The 18458-nt window shown below is 40.6% G+C and overlaps 1 protein-coding gene across 1 annotated transcript in view; it reads right to left on the bottom strand.

Moving 5' to 3' along the window:
- The window catches only part of gli3 (GLI family zinc finger 3), a 228327-nt gene that overhangs the window by 64298 nt on the left and 145571 nt on the right, over positions 1-18458 (bottom strand). The window contains exon 4 of the mRNA XM_079806928.1: positions 7731-7836. Coding sequence (XP_079663054.1) covers positions 7731-7836 — 106 coding nt within the window. The remainder of the gene's footprint in view (positions 1-7730; positions 7837-18458) is intronic.

The raw sequence follows: 18458 nt of genomic DNA, 5'->3' as shown, positions 1-18458 counted from the left end.
GCAAGCCAGCAAGACGCATTCACAAACAGACGCCCTGCAGAGAGTGTCTCTTTAGCATTTATTGCATTTGTTTCAGGAGAAGTGATCTGTTTAACCTGGGATGAATAGAGCCAAGCTGTTCACAGGTCAGGGCTGGCAAAAGGTCAAGAGAGTCATGCGATTCAATAATTAAAATTATTCTTTAATTTAAAAATTGTTTCAAAAAGGATAATAATTTTTTAATTACTATAAAAGCTCTAAATATTGTTTTGAGTCATTTCAATATAATTTCTATAGTTTTACAGCTATAGTTTTGCAAAAACAAAGATTCAGAGATGTGGCCTTGTGAGTAGTTCATTAGGCATGATAAAATAAAACAAAACTACTCAACACATACCACTCCGTTGGTGGTTCAATGGCTTACTTCCTGTATGACTGTCTGACTTCCTGTGTAAGTCAAATAAACCGAACAGCCACATTAGTCGACACAACCCCCCGCCATTTAATATTGAATACCACACCGGTGCCCTCTCCCGTATGAATTCATAACCCACACGATTATCCTCTGCAGTAATTGCGCTTTTCCATGGCCTAATAAGACTGCCGCGGGAGAGAGGGAGAAAACACAAAGGACAGTTAATTTGTGATTTCCTCTGCTCATTCGGAGGCAAATTAAGTGTCAAACTGCTAATATGAAGCATATTTCATTTTATGAGCTTTTAATTTAATTCCGTCCCCTCATATCACAGCCATTAGTGTCGTTTAGCACGCTACGCTAGCAGCTTCCACTCAGAGCAAAGAGGGCAATAAATAAACATGTTTCAATTAAAGTCTTCTCAAATAATAGGACAGGACTGGCTAACTCTGCCTCGTCAACCAGCAAATCAGCACTGGTTGAGGGAAATGAGATGGTCATTACCACTGTTTTTCTTTCTTTCTTTTCCTGTTTTTTTTGTATAATTTTTTTTTTAGTCATAGGTGCCCACTCGCAGCTGAGAAAGGCTGTGTAGATTGATAGCACTGCCGCGAGGTGAAAGCTACTGTAATTACGAGCTGTAATGAGGAGCTGCATGGGAAAGTACTGCAATAATATCCCGCCTGTTCCTAGGCATATATTTAAGAGTGCTAATAACGATTAATTCTGTTCACCAAGGAAAACTTATCTTAAACAATTTAATTTTTTTTTTCTTAACATCCACTCCAGCGTCTGTGTCAGTGCCTTACACAAACACACACTCTCTGAAGTTACTTAAAGCGTCTTTTTTTACTACAGAAAATAATTTTAGAAAAAAATACAGAATTATACACTACGGTTCTGTATTTATATTTGGTAAATATAAAAAATATAAAGTCTTTCTGACCCCAAACAAATCTTAATGACCCTAAACCTTTGAACAGTAGTGTACTTACAATGAAAATCAAGCAGCTGTTTTTGGTTGCCCCATAGTCTTCCATTGTAGGTGTTTTTAACTGTCAAAACCTATTTTCTGCATTTGTCTGTCCCTTCTCTTATTGTGTGATGAAGCTTGGATTTGCAAATGTCAGAAAACATGCTGCATTGCCAGGAGACATCTGACATGTTTTGACTTTGCAGGAGTGAAATACAATTTTGCCCCCCTTTACAGCTTCTGGGCTGTCATAATCAATAGAATTAATTGATGGATAAATGCCGACCAATAATCCAATGACAGCAAAATCAAATTTAGGTTTTATTACTTTTTGATCAACATTCAATCAGATTTCTGTAAGAACTACTAACCCTACTTATTTAATTCATATACAAGATTAAACAATACTGTTCAAAAGTTTGGGGTCAGAAAGTTTTTTTCAGTAATTCAAACTTTTATTCAGCATGGACGCAAACTGATCAAAATTTACATTAAAGACTGAAAAGGTTTCTATTTCTAATAAATGCTGTTTGAACTTTCTACTCATCAAATAATCCTGATTATTTTAAATTACATAAATTATCTTGGTTTACATATTAATAATAGCATTGATAATAATAAGATGTTTTTTGAGCACCAAATAAGCATATTAGAATGATTTATGAAGGATCTGACACTGATGAGGAGTACAAACTAAATAATAAATCCACTAGATCACAGGTAAGAAGGTAACAAATTCAGGAAACAGAATAACGCAACAACTTTACCATAAACGATATGGGACCAATGAACAAAGGAAACTGAGGGCTTAAATACAAGCGGGTTATACGATGTTATGTTCAACGTAAAACAGAACAGTTTTATTTTAATGATATTTCAAAATATACATTTTTTAATGTATTTTTTTAAACGAATGTAAGGTCTGCAGTGCTGATGGAACCTGGCTATATTGCTTTTATCAAATAAAATGTGTCTGACTGGTGTCTGAACACAGCAAACGCTGCATTACAGATCACTTACCAGTATTGGGTAAAGTTACTTTAAAAGCAATGTGTTACAGTATTATGTTGCTCCTTAAAAAGTAGCTAATTGCGCTCCTTAAAGGGTTAGTTCACCCAAAAATGAAAATTCTGTCATTAATTACTTACCCTCATGTCGTTCGACACCCGTAAGACCCGTTCATCTTCGGAACAGAAATGAAGATATTTTAGTTGAAATCTGATGGCTCTGAAAGACCTCCATTGGCACAATGGCACGGTTCACTCTCAAGACCCTTAAAAGGTACTAAAGACGTCGTTACAAAGTCCATCTCACTACAGTGGTTCTAAAATAACTTTATGAATCGGCGATAATAGTTTTTGTGCGCAAAAAACCCTAAATAACGACTTGCATAGTGCATTTCAAAACAAGGCATAATGAAGCTTCGAAGCGTTATGAATCAGCGAGTCGATTCAGCGGTTTGAATCGCCAAATTTCAGCAGTTTGGCGGTTTGACACGCGATCCGAATCATGAATCGGCTCGCTGATTCATAACGCATCGAAGCTTCATGATGCCTTGTTTTGAAATCGTCATCACTATGTAAGTCGTTATTTAGGGTTTTTTGCGCACAAAAACTATTATCGCCGATTCATAAAGTTATTTTAGAACCACTGTAGTGAGATGGACTTTGTAACGAAGTCTTTAGTACCTTTTAAGGGTCTTGAGAGTGAACCGTGCCATTATGCCAATGGAGGCCTTTCAGAGCCATCAGATTTCAACTAAAATATCTTAATTTCTGTTCCGAAGATGAACGGAGGTCTTACGGGTGTCGAACGACATGAGGGTAAGTAATTAATGACAGAATTTTCATTTTTGGGTGAACTAACCCTTTAAGTAGCCTGGTTCTGCCCTCCTAGGTACTTCCGCTCAATTTTCATTTTCCTTCAGTACTCCGTCTGGGACTGTGGTATATTCTTAGGTTTTCTCCGAACAAATTTTTACCGGTCCAATCAGTGAACAGAGGGAGTGGCTGATAACGATGACGTTGATGTTGTCCGCTAGTTTGAGTTGTAGTTCAGTAATGACGGCAGAGAAAGATGCGGGCGAAGCCATTCATTGCGTTGTGGCACCGCTGCCGAATATATTTTTTTTGTTGGTGTTGTGTCCCGGGAAAAGTTTTGATTTTCCAGCTCGTTGTACTGTGAATACAGTGGTGAAGGAGTTGGCTGAAGCCCCGGTAATTGTTTCTCGTGTGGTCGGAAGGTATTGTCATCATTTACAGGGGCTAGTCAGTGATTTTATTGCCGTCCGTCTCCCACCACCCGCGTAAAAATCCCAGATTGAATTACCTACTGTTTTAGACAAACACCAAGGTTGTATGGTCATTTAATTGCTGTCCGAATCCACATCTCTGAGTTTTCAAGAATATATCACTTCAAAATTCACTGTTTATATCCTTTTGGACCACTGCAGAGTACCGTAGGGTTGTGCTTCGCTGTAATTTGCATGCATTTCTAGACTTGTATTTCTTTAAATGCTGGCAAGTATTTACAAGAACAATATATTTCATCACCGCTCAAAAAATAAAAAGAAGAAAAGCACGTAAACATTTGAATTGGGCCGTTATTTACGGCAGCATTTATTCTTATCATACCAAGCATATGATATTTTATTTATAGCATACAATCATGTTATGGACCACGTGAGCAGCGCGTTCCCGATCACAAAACTCTCCCCTCCACCGTGAATAAATCACAATCCGAATGCACAAGGTTTTATCACTGAGGTGGCTGCACATTTATTTTTACGGACTTCCATGTGAGAAATAAAGGCTGTTCGCATGACATACATCACGACTAAACGTTAGCGATTGGTTATGGCAGATCCAGAGTGGCTCTTGGCAGATTCAATAGTTTTAAACTTCAACAGAGTACCTGCCTTCAAGGAAGTAAATGCTTGTCAATGGAGAGTGGCCAGACTCTCTGTACAAATTAAATGTACGAGAGTCTGGTAGGACCAGGCTTCTACTTAAGTACTTTTTATGGAAAGTAATGTCATGTTGCTTGTGTGTAACTTTTTCTCACCTGGGCTGGGCTTGAAATTGTTTTTGTAATTGTTTTTTTTTTTATAAAATAACAAAAGCTCTATTTTTGTCAAATGTAAAGGCACTCAACAAAAGTGAAATGAATAAGCCTTAAGCTGAAGAAAATGCTAATTCACACCTGTACAGTAGAGGGCATAGCTCAAATAAACCTTTTGGCTGTGCTGCCGTTCTGGAATGCAGAAGAATAGGACACAGGAGAAGAATGTTCGATACTCTTCATCAATAAAAAAAGAAGCAATTTTGCTTATTGGTATGGTTGAATTGGATCGTTGAAGGCTAGCAGCAAAGACATTGGTTAATAAATTAATATTAAATATATAAAGAATATTTTTTTACATATTCAGTTATTAGAGGTTAGCGTAATATTCTGAATTTGCATTTCTCTGTTTTTATTCATTTACGAATACTGAATCTTTTTTTGTAAAAAAAATATATATATATAAAAAATAAAATTAAATAAAAAATGCATGCTCACATTTAGTCTAAAACTACAATATCCATCATTTAAAAATAATGCCTCTGCACCATACTCCAAAATTCTCTCAACATGGGGACAGGAGAGGTGTCAGTAAATGAATAGGAAAGTAACTTGAATTATTTGAAAAAGTAACTCATATATTTTGTTGTAAATTTAAAAGTAATGCATTACATTACTTGTTGCATTACTCATTAAATTACATTACTTGAAAAAAGTAATCTGATTACATAACTTGTGTTACTTGTAAAGTGTACCCACAACACAGGTTACTACCATCGGTTTACTGACAGTTTAAATAAAAGTTCTTTCCATGTTACTAAACTATGTTAATGGGACTGGACACTGTTATGGCTCTTTGTCATATTCAAAGCCTCAAAGTAAAGTGATTTGTGGGACGGCTCACACGTACATACATACTAAGTACGTACATAAAGGTGCGTCTGTCTATTGTAAGGCAAGTGTAACAAGTCAGGCGTGTACTGTGAATACAGCCGCCCAACCTGTAATTTAATTCACCTGCTTTTCCTTTCTTCCTCTAACACGCACCCCGTTCCATGCGTCTCTCCAGCAGATGATAAACCATGGCAGATATTTGTTTGAGTCTTGTTTGAGCCTCGTGTAGACCCATTATCTCCACATAAACTAAATGCTAAATTATATTTGCCATTTTGTTTATTCTGACATTGGACATAAATCAAGCCCCCAGCGTGTGTCTCTCCCCCCCTTTTCACACCACTCTTTAGCATGCGAGTTAGAGCGAGGAGATGACATAAAAAATTATTTATTCTTAGCGGTGTAATGGGCACAAAAGAGATATGATCTCGAGGATGGAGAAGGGGGGACATGGGGAAGGCAAAGGATGTAATGATGAACAATACAAAATGTAATATGGACCAAGTAGCTGCCCCATTCAATTTGTCCCACCATAGGGCTACAACGGTTTTGTGTGTCATGCAAAAGAGGCAGAGATGGGGAGAAGAGCGGAGACAGATGAGGAAAAATGGACCAAAAGACAAACACATAGGCTGTAATTTTAAATGGGAACATGGTGTGCTTTAATGCTGAATTGAACACAACACAATCAGAAAAAAGGAAATGATAAGTAAAGAACATGAAAAAGAGTATTTAAAAGATTAGAAATGCATACTTGTATCAGAGATGTAAGGCTGAGAGCAGGGGAAACTGCTGAGGGAATCCCCCATATAGAGAGCTATGCAGAACCCGTGGGGGCACACACAGGCATACACACTAAGATAGACTTTCATTTTATATAAAAACAAAAATTCTGAATTTCTGAAATTTAAGTTTCTCTGTCAATACAAAACAAAAGAAAAATTACAATTTTATATGTAACAATTGTGAATTGTCACAAAGTGACTTTTCATCACCTTCATATGAGTTTTCACATGGTGTACAATAGCAACAAAATTTTTCCTCATTTTGGGTTGAGGTTGGTTATTGCTGCGCTACATGTGACAGCTTGCAGAACAGCTGTGAGAAAGAGGAGTTTGTTACATCTTCTCTGACGGGGCCTGATGAGCAGTTTTAGAGGAATCATGCACTAACAGGCTGCCATGTCAGTCTCTGTGTCTGACGCACTCATTAGCATGTCTCTTGAAAGTGTGTTCACCCAGTTTTTGATCTCTGACACAGAACTAGTGATCATCTGAGAGATGTATGGATCACGTCCCATGGAAACAGCTAATACACTGTGTACTGCAATACCGCTAGACCAGACACGGACACCCCTTCCTAAGATACATCTGCCAAGATGAGAACTGATGACATTATGCATATTATAAAATAATACCATCAATACTATCACATAATCAATATTAAAATCGAATAATCGAAAACATGAAGAAACTCTGATCTTGTTTATTTTGAAAGTAATGATACATTTAAGGCATATTAAGGCAACACTACAGATGAATAAAGTAAACATTAAAGGGGTGGTTACATGCGATTTCACTTTTTTAACTTTAGTTAGTGTGTAATGTTGCTGCTTGAGCATAAACAATATCTGCAAAGTTACAGTGCTGAAAGTTCAACGCAAACAGAGATATTGTCTTTTAAAGTTATGGCAGTTTATTGCCTACAAAAACGGCCGGTTTGGACTACAACAAGCTTCTTCCCGGGTTGGTGACATCATAAACCCTTGCTATTAACATAAACACTGCCCCCGCGAACACGCAACAAAGTGGGCGAGGCCACGTCGCAGTAATTACAAAGAGAGAGAGCTGTTGCAGAACTACAAACTACATTTGGCCATCTAACCAATCTAAGACCATTGCGTTTTTCGGAGGGATGGGCTTCATAGAAGCAGGAAGCAAACGAGCCGTTCAAAGGACAGTGGAGACAGCGGTGTGGAATAAATGTAAAATATAAGAAAAATACGGCGTTTAAAAAAAAAAGAAGTTTTAAGACATGTTATACTGCGCCCCATAAACACAACCAAGCCTAGAAAAAAACCACGGAACCACCCCTTTAAAACATTTATCACCTTATTTTCCCCAGCTGATTAATCACATTATATTACTGAAGTAGAGATTTCTGGCTCATTTGTGTTGTACACAAATGTGTTGTACAGTAATTGAAATCTACAGATCCAAATAGATAAAGTGTAATAAAATATAACATTTTGAATGTGTATTTTGGTTGTTTTCTTACCAGTAGCCTGAACAACAACAAACAAAATTCAAAAATATTTACCAGTACCTGTAGTGTCTTACATTAAAATTAGATAGAAGGCAAAATACATTAATGGTGGCATTAAATATTGGAATAGATATATTTACTCACACGTGTAGCGGTGGTATTGGCGAGGGTTCGTAAATGTACCGGCCTTGTGTGTGTCTATCATCGATTGGTACCGGATGATGAAAAGCAGGAAAGAACTGAGGTGTAGCTGTAAAAAGAAAAAGAGAGATTATTAAATGAATTGTGATTAAAAGTTTAAACAAAAGAACCACAGTAATTTGTTTCATAATTGTGCATTCACAGATTTGTTTTTGCAAACAAACATAAAGCTATATAAGTACACTAACGCCAAAAAATATATGAATCTGTGTGCAATATCCCAAAAACACACAGTTTCTTCAAGGCTAATCAGCAACAACAACCTATTGTTATAAGATATCCTGTATAGTATGTCCCAAATGTGCTTGTGTTTACATACTGCAGTGTTGGACTGTGTGCTCTGCTGCATTTCAATAAGGTTCAAAAAATTATTAGTCACAACAGTCAGAGAGAAATGGAAAAAATCCAGAGATAAAACATTAAAACACTGGGATAAAATCTGATCACAAACACAGTCTATATTTAGACCTGATAGAAGACGCTTAAAAAAAAATATAATCAGTGGTACACGTCATCAGCATACAAATCTTTCAAAGCAACTCAATATTTGAGTTTTAATCACTTTGAGTTCAAAAGTGCACCTCTGTTTTAGCTTAAAAAAGAAAAACTTTTTTTTTTTTTTTACCCTATTTAAAACACGCAGCGTATTCGTTCAGCTGCACTTTCTTTCCCTGCTCTCCCTCCGTCTCTGTCACTCACGCGTGTCTCTCGCTCTCGAAACCTCAAACGCCAAACCTGCTTTTGTTATGAAGCAAAGTCTTGCGTTTACATTTTTTTAAAGTTTTATTACGGAATTCAAACAATAAATAGCGTTTTGGTGCTAATGTGGCATAACAGTTAAAGCCAGAGGCGACATGTTCTCATCTCCCGGCGGCGCGCACGGTCACGTGGTTCACGGAGCTCTCAATACTTCTAGCGCTGTGTCAATACATTTGAATGGATAGACGACAGTTTCACTATTCAGGTGTTTGCAGCAAGTTTTGGTAAACAGTACAGCATAGTGTGCATTGCTTATTACATCAACCACATTTACAGTATCATTTTATTATGGCGAGTGATGGAGATGCAACATCTTAAAGGTCCCATGGCATGAAATTTTCATTTTATGAGGTATTTCAACATTAATATGAGTTCCCCTAGCCTGAATATTGTCCCCAAGTGGATAGAAATGTTGATCGGAGTAAAACCGAGTTGTGGCTGTCTTTCTCTGCCTTTGAGAAAATGACAGGCCAGACGAGCCAATCCTGAAGTCTCCTGGTTTGACGTCCAAGCAGGAACGGTTACCTCCATTTCCTCCGCCCAGAGAATCTGGCACGCCCATGCAAACGCTCGAGAGATCATGGGTTGTGAACGAGTGAATGCTGGCAGTTTCTCAGTGTTTGGATGTACAAATTAAAACAGAAGTCTTTTTTCAGTTCCTTCTGATCTGTGATCAGTGATTTCTTATGTGTAGCTAATTATTTATTATTCGTGCACACACTGTGGCTTCTCTCTCTCCCGACAGAATGGTGTTTTCGTGTTTTCTATCTTGTGAGTCAGTGTTTTTGTACGTCCTCGTCGCGTCTATCTGTTCTTAAATGTGCATACAGTCGGGAGTTTCTGCTTAACATCGGCAGAGCCACATCTTTAGATGGCGGCGCGTATAGTAGCAGCGGCCCAGAGCTCCCTCTGCATGAGCAGCTTTAGTAAAATTATAACCTACACGCGAACAGAAATCTTGCGTCTGAAGGACTGTTGTTTCGGACGAGTACCCAGTGACTACGGATCTATCCCACTGGAAATTTCAAACTCAGCGTCAAACAGAAAAACAAAGACCAACAGATTCACGGAGAGGCGACGCAGGCTAAGATGTGAGAGGAAGCAGAAGCGGGGTAAGCGAACCGGCATCCAGGCTAGGTTACGACGATGCCCGCACAAACCTGCCGTGCCCAGCATCTTCCTCGCTAATGCCCGCTCCCTGGTTAACAAACTGGACGACATAAGGCTGCGGATTACCAACAACCACTTGGATTGCTGCATTACGGTGATAACGGAGACCTGGCTGCATGACAACATCCCTGACCTAGCCCTGGATCTAGAAGGCCACTCCCTATACCGAGCAGACCGCACAGCCGACTCTGGTAAGTTAAGAGGAGGAGGCGTATGAGCATACATCCACAACAGTTGGTGCACAGACACTATTGATATTGAGAGACATTGCTGCCCGGATTTGGAGTTCCTGATGCTGAAATGCAGGCCTTTCTACCTGCCTAGGGAATTTTCATCTGTCTTTATCACTGCTGTCTATGTGCACCCCAGAGCTAATGCTAAAATAGCCATGGGAAAGCTACATGATGTTATATGCAAGCAGCAAAACAGACACCCGGAGGGCATGTTTATAGTGGCAGGGGATTTCAACCACACTAACCTGAAAACAGTTCTGCCTAAATTCTACAAGAATGTGAACATTAAAACAAGGAATAACAAAATACTGGATCAGGTGTATACAAATGTTCCCGGAGCCTATAAAACCCAGTCTTCACCTCATCTCGGACAGTCTGACCATCTATCCCTGCTACTGACACCAGCCTACAAGCCCATTATCAGCAGGACTAAACCTCAGGTAAAGACAGTACAGATCTGGACTGCAGAAGCTTCCTCAGCCCTGCAGGACTGCTTTGATGACACCAGGTGGGAGCTCTTTGAACATACAGACATTGAGCACCATACCTCCACAGTCCTCTCCTACATCAACTTCTGCACAGACATTGTAACAATAAAGAAGCAAATTAAAGTGCTCCCCAACCAGAAGCCCTGGTTTAACAACAGGGTGAGGAAGCTGCTCCGAGCACGGGACACAGCACTGAGATCAGGAGACAGGGAGGAGTACAGGAGGGCGAGGGCCAACCTAAACAGAGGCATCGTATCTGCAAAGAGGAAATATAAACAACGCATTGAGGACAACTTTAATGGAAACAACCCCCGTGCAATGTGGCAGGGTGTAAGGAACATTACCGGCTACAAACAGAGCAATTGTAACCTCACCTCAACTGACCCCTCGATCCCAGACCAGTTAAACACTTTCTTCGCCCGCTTTGAAGATTCCAGCTCCAGCAGAGGACCAGACCCACATACAAGCACCACCTATCCAGAGAGCGATCAGCCACTCACTCTTCTGACCTACCAGGTAAAGAGAGCACTAAACAACATCAACTGCAACAAAGCAACGGGCCTGATGGTGTTCCAGGGCGAGTACTGAAGGAATGTGCTGAACAACTCGCTTCAGTATTCACACGCATTTTTAACCTGTCACTACAGCAAGCCACAGTCCCCACCTGTTTGAAAACCGCCACCATAATCCCTGTACCCAAAACTTCAGCCATTACAAGCCTGAATGATTACCGGCCGGTGGCTCTCACGCCAGTGATCATGAAATGCTTTGAGAGACTGGTACTGCCCCACATTAAGGCCTGCATCCCCCCTGACCTTGATCAACACCAATTTGCATATAGGACCAACAGATCCACTGATGACGCCATCTCCATAGCACTGCACACGGCCGTCACACACCTGGAAACCCCCAACAGTTATGTCAGGATGTTATTCATTGACTATAGCTCTGCATTCAATTCCATCAACCCAGACAAACTGATCAACAAACTGCAAACACTGGGTCTGGGAGACTGTCTCTGCCAGTGGATTAAAAACTTCCTCACCAACAGACCCCAGCACGTCAGGATCAGCCAACACACCTCCTCTAGCATTACTCTCAACACTGGCTTCCCCCAGGGCTGCGTCCTCAGTCCAGCCCTCTACTCGCTCTTCACCCATGACTGCGCCCCCTCTGATAACTCCAACACCATCATCAAATTTGCATATGACACAACCATAGTGGGACTCATAACAAACAACAACGAAACAGCCTACAGAGAAGAGGTCCAGACCCTGTCAGTTTGGTGCAGGAACAACAACCTCAACCTCAACACTAAGAAAACAAAAGAAATAATAATTGACTTCAGAAGAAACAAACCAAACCACAATGGACTGTGTATCAACGGGGAGGAGGTGGAGAGGGTGGCAAGCTTTAAATTCCTGGGAGTGCACATATCAGAGGATCTAACCTGGAGCCAGAACACCTCCCATACCATTAAAAAAGCCCAGCAGAAGATGTTCTTCTTGAGGACCCTGAAACGCAATGGGCTTCCGCAGGAACTTCTGACACGCTTCTACCGCTGCACAATCGAGAGCACCCTGACATACTGCTGCACTGTGTGGCATTCCAGCTGCACAGAAGCAGAAAGAAAGGGACTGCAGCAGGTTGTCAAGACGGCTGAGAGGATCATTGGCTCCCCCCTACCAAACCTGGGTGAATTATATTCTAGCCGTCTTCTCACACGGGCCACAAACATCAGGCAGGACACCTCACATCCCGGACACTCCCTGTTCACCACCCTCCCCTCAGGCAGACTGAGAACCCCAAGTACACGCACTAATAGACTTCGGAACAGCTTCTTCCCCAGAGCTGTGAACATATTACAGAAATCATACGCACATACACCCATACAATCATAAAAACATACACACTCCACCTACCCCGAATCGGTGCAATACTGCTGTGTTTAATGCTTACTGTTTTATAGATATTTATTGAGAACAAGGAATGAATGTGTACTGTATGTATCAGACGAATGTGTATGTGTGAGACGTGCTTGGGTGAGTATGTGCTGGTGTATGTGTACATATACTATAGTTTTATTTTAAATTTTTACTTCATGCTGCTTTTGGAGAGGATGGCTCCAACAGAATTTCGTTGTATTGCATACAATGACAATAAAGATCTATCTATCTATCTATCTATCTATCTATCTATCTATCTATCTATCTATCTATCTATCTATCTATCTATCTATCTATCTATCTATCTATCTATCTATCTATCTATCTATCTGTCTGTCTGTCTATCTATCTATCTATCTATCTATCTATCTATCTATCTATCTATCTATCTATCTATCTATCTATCTATCTATCTATCTATCTATCTATCTATCTATCTATCTATCTATCTATCTATCTATCTTTAGAGATAAACCTCACGCACGCCGAAGCTCGGCCTTCAACATCCCCGACCCCCAGTACTGCATCTGGCCCACAGCGGAGGCACCAAACGCGGCGTGAGATTAAGCAGAAGGGGGGTAAGCGTGAGGGTATCCGGCTAGGCTAGCCAGCTTTCCCCACAATAAACTGGATTACATTCGATTACTGCTGTTGTGTCTTTGTTTGCGCTGTGTAAGTTACTCAATGCGCGTCACTGACGCTTTTCATATGATTGGAACATATCTAGAAATAATGCTTTAATCAAACTTACTAACTCGTTCATCTCGCTGTAATGGTACATTGCATGTGTTACAAAGTTGGTAGAATAATGATGAAGACGGACTCGGCGTGACTGGGACTCGTGTTTATTCAGAACTCTCAGATACAAACACAATAAACTCGCGCTGACAGACAGCGCTCTCACAACTCAGTAGTTACTATAAATAACTTTGTTAGCAATCGCTCCGTCTCCGTGATATCCGGTTCGCGAACGAATCATTCTTTTGAATCGGTTCTTTTTAGTGAACCGAACCAGTTCACCAAATCGGACTGAATCGTTCTAAACGGTCCGCGTCTCGAGTCAGCGCTGATCCATAATTTACTAAAGTTACTAACTTTCTGACATGAGTGACAGCCCCTCCGACTAGAAATAAACTAATAACCTGAAGTATATTCTAGTAACTACAACAGTTCACCCTGAACTGAGACATGCTGAGAGAACTGATGAGAAGTGAACTCAGGTCCATCCGTCTCTCTGGCAGCAGCTCGTGCGTCGTAGACCTCGTTAAACCCCGCCCCCTCCGCTCATTTCAAATGCAAAGATGTCAGCCAATCACAACAGTGGGCGTTTTTACTGAAATCTCACAGCAGACACGCCTCTTGAAACAGGGCAGTCAGCCACAGGGCAAACAGCAGTATAGACAAAATGCCTTTTATTTCTAAATTATGACATTTTATGATGTAAAAATCATACTAACAATATAAGTACACCTCAGGAAACACTATAAAATAATAGAAAAATGCCATGCCATGGGACCTTTAACATTCATGTTAATGTTTTTCTTGTATTTAGCCCTCAGGTATTCCCCACTTATTGGTTACACTTGTACTCATTGGTGGTCAAATGTGACCATACACCTTAACTATTTTCCAATTAAATAAATGTTCTATATTTTAGTTTAATAATATTTATTGAATATTTTGAGGAGATCTTTTGGTACTAAATAGGCCTATTATTTGTGCAATAAGTATGGTCCTGACCATTTAATGAATTAGATAAAAATAAATACTTCTAATATATTTGTTCTTATTTATATTACAATTAGTGTAGCAATTAATGTTAAAATGGAGAAATCCAATGCAAATTAGAGTAATTATGTATCTGGAAAAATAATTAATTTCATTTGCAATGCCATGGTTTACCCACTATAGGTGTCTGTATGGCTCTTTAATCAATATACATGTATCTAGTCTAGTTGCTCAAAAAAAGTATTGCAGATCATAACTGCTTACTTATTTCTAGGTTTTGCATTTGAATACATTTAGACATGATCAAACACTAGATTTCTTTAAATGTGAAATTTTAAACATTAATAACTTGTATCCTAATATTTTTAATGATACTTATACAAGCACACACAAGTGAATATTAATGAATGTGAGCAAATATCATTTAAAATAGTTTGAAATAGTGCTAAAAAGGCAAACTTATTTTTCCTTATATGTACAGTAGGCTATATACATATGAATTGATACTGAATCAAGATCGAAATAAATCGATATTTGTGCCAATCACCAACCCCAAATTCCCCGCCCGCCCGCCCGCTCGCCTGCCCGCTCGCCCGCCCGCCCACCACCACAAATTGGTTTCTAATCTGTGGGAAACACTAGAAGGGAATGAGATACTGAGCCATAGTATTGAAGCTATTGGAACACTTCCTGTGGAAATAGTGTCTGAAGCATATGTGCAAACATAATAATTATATTGGGTAACGTGAGGTCAGGTGACAGTGTGACATGTCAGCAAGACTATAAAAGGTCATCTATGTCACGGAATCCCTATATTCTAATTATCTGAAGGAAGATGCACAGGCATAAAGTGTGGCAAAGTGACGCAGCAACTTCTTTTCTTAGGGAACCGGGTTACATATGTAACCTGAGATGTTCCCTTTTGAGGGAGCTCAACACTGCATCATGGCATTGACGCTATGGGGACATCAATACCAACACCGGCACAATGAGAAAGAATGCCTGCCCAACAAAGCTGTGTAACGGAAACCACAGAGAGGTCCCAAGAAGGAAATTGTGGCCTGCAGATAGGCCTCAGTTAAGAGACAGAAATCTATGAGCTGGTATCCATCAAAGTCAAGACCCAAAGTTTCCAAATCTCTGGCTGGAGGTGAAAGGGGTGAAAGTGCCATCCAGGTCTGAGAACCATATCCAGGCTGGCCAGAATGGAGCCACTAATAATAGGTAAACTCTGTGTTAGTGAACACTTGAACACAGGACTCCCCGGAGCAGAAATATCAGAGAAAAGGCATACAGACAAAGCCTCGGCCACATATGTACCATGTCGTCCAGCCCCAATGGAGCTAGAGGAGTGAGGGGAAACCAGAGGGGATAGTGGGTCAACTCCATGGAGGTGAACAAATCCACTTCGGCTCGGCCGTATCTCTGCTATATGGAGTCGCCATTCCCTGAGCCTCATCCCAGCATTGAAAGGGTATGCTTCCACATTTGCATGCCCCAGAATGTAAACTGCCCTCAGGGAGAGCAGTTTGGTTTATGCCCAGAGCAGGATCTGCTGCCCCTGCCTGAATAGGGGGGGTGAACACAGTCTGCCCTAGTTATTGATGTAAGAAACCACCGTAGTGTTGACTGTGCGGACCAACACATGGTAGCCTCTCAGTTGTGGGAGTCTTTAAGTGCTAGAGACACTGCAGTTTATGTGCCATGAAAGGTGAGTGTCCTTGAAATTGAGGGTCCTTGATTAGTTGCTTGAATGTTGCAGACTGCCTCTTTCCTGTAGACAACGGTGTTTATTGCATTGCCAAACAGGCCATGGGGCGAAACTCCTCAGAGTCAGATGCAGACAACATTTAGATCATCGTTTGGATTAGAAAAGATCCCAGAGCGAGCTTCTGAATCCAAGGAGAGGGCCTTAGAGAGGGTGAGAGATATACATGTCTCAGAATACAAGTCTCGCACTCCACCAGCTAACTTTACCTGTGATCCCCATGACTGAAGCAGCCACGCCACCTCAGGAGCCACGGGACCTGACAACGGGGCGCAGACGTTTGAAACTCATCCCTCAAGAAATGAACCAATCCGGGACCTGAGATTTCGCAATGTGCTCACAGTGCATGCAATCAGCCCCCTCAAGGGCTTTACCGCATGTGCTCCTCCGTGTGTTGCCCGTAATATAGCTGGGACACTGTGTCACACAACTCCTATACTGTTTGTATGAGACAAACGAGACAAAAAATATGACAAAATACACACACGGTAGAGAGACATTCTGTGAAGTAGTTAATCTTTAATGGTCTCACTGACAAGTCACAGTACATCACCTGCCAATAGAATTGTAGAATTGACATGCTTGCACACATGCTTCAGACACCGGTTCCGCGGTAGGCGTTCTCATAGAGTCAGCGCCTTAATGCAAAAAGCTTGAAAAACTACTACAAACCCTATATTTATATGCAGAGTTCAGATGCAAAAACCTAATGTTTTCTTTTAAATGAGCCTTTATTTATTAGGCTCCTACGTTTAGATTCAGTAAATTCACTTTAATGGCAATGAAAAGGTTATTGGTCAGTTATTGAAATGCCTTATTTTCAAAAATGTCACTTGCAAGTGCATGCCACAGGGAATACAGTTGTGCTTACTTGCTAATTGCTACTCACGAAATCTTGTCATTGCAACTGTAACAATGGACAAAGCATTGGCTCATACGCACATCGTCATTCATCTTGAAATCATATGATTCGATCTGTGTCTTCTGATTGGTTTCTGTGGATTTTGCGGACAAAGGTATTTCTGAATGGGCTGACACTAGGATTTAGCAGATTGGAAAGTATTTGGAAACGTAGGCAAGGCAAGTTTATTTGTATAGCACATTTCATACACAGTGGCAATTCAAAGTGCTTTACACAGAAATTGAATTAAAAGATTTGTAAGTGAATAAAATAAAAAATATATATATAGTATAACCCATATCTGGAGTGGAAGAAAATGGAGAGTCAGGTTTGCTTTAAAAATATTTGTCAGGTAACGGTGCGTTTTAACAGTACCCTTGCAGACAAATCTTCTTGGCCTAACTGGAGGGCTATCTCAAAATGTTTTACCCGTCAGAGCAGATCTAAACGGGTCTTCTTCGCACTGGAGGGAGTACTCAAAAAATATTTGTCAGGTAGCTGTGCATTTAAACATTACCCTTACAGACAAATCTTCCTGGACAGGAACACCAGGGCCATATCTACCTTCTATGGGATCAATCAATCAATTAATCCTACCACCACAGGAAATCATACAAAGACAACTTACCTGTGATGGAGGATGACTTCTCAGTCCCGTGTTTCTTGGGAATATCCCGGTAACAGCCCCTAGCTGCTAGAATTTAACATCACAGGGGTCTCTTTATCAATTTTTGTCAAATATTAATTGTCAAAACGGAATATTCCCATCAACACTTTGTTTGACCGTCAGAGCGGATCTACACGGTCCTTCCTCTCACCACCAAGACTATACAGATCTATCCGTCAGACCAGATCTAAACGGATCGTCCTCGCGCTGGAGGGATTTCTATTTGTCGCTCTCCCGTCTCTCAACCTCTTCCACCCAGACAGCCTTAACAAAATAATAAAAATAATAAACAGATGTGAACAATGTGCGGAGAGAATTCGCTCAATATGATTATCTACTTTTTGACGGAGGTGGCGTTTAGTTAGCCTGGCTCCGCACTCCTACGTACTTCTGCTCAATTTTCATTTTCTTTCAGTACTCCGTCTGGGACTGCGGTATATTCTTAGGTTTTCTCAGAACAAATTTTAACCGGTCCAATCAGCGAACAGAGGGAGTGGCTGAGAACGATGACGTTGATGTTGTGCGCTAGTTTGAGTTGTAGTTCAGTAATGGCAGCGGAGAAAGACGCGAGCGAAGCCATTCATTGCATTGTGGCACTGCTGCACAATAACCAGAAGTTAAAGCCGGAGCAAGAACAGTCTTTGCTGAGTTTTGTTGGTGGCCATGATGTTGTGGCCCTCCTCCCCACAGGGTTCGGGAAAAGTTTGATTTTCCAGCTCGCTCCGTTAGGGGTGAAGGAGTTGGCTGAAGCCCTATTCGGACGGTAATTGTTTCTCGTGGGGTCGTAAGATATTGTCATTAGGTATTGTCAGTGATATTATTGCTGTACGTCTCCCACCACCCACGTAAAAATCCCCGGCCGAATTACCTACCGCTTTTGACAAACACTAAGGTCGTGTGGTCATTTAATTGCTGTCCGAATCCACATCTCTGAGTTTTCAAGAATATATCACTTCAAAATATACTGTTTATATCATTTTTTACCACTGCAGAGCACCGTGCGGTTGCACT

This window comes from Gobio gobio (assembly GCF_949357685.1).
Source record: "Gobio gobio genome assembly, chromosome: 23".
Classification (NCBI taxonomy): domain Eukaryota; kingdom Metazoa; phylum Chordata; class Actinopteri; order Cypriniformes; family Gobionidae; genus Gobio; species Gobio gobio.
Note: the sequence above shows the minus strand (reverse complement) of the source record. Positions and strands in the feature narration are given on the sequence as shown.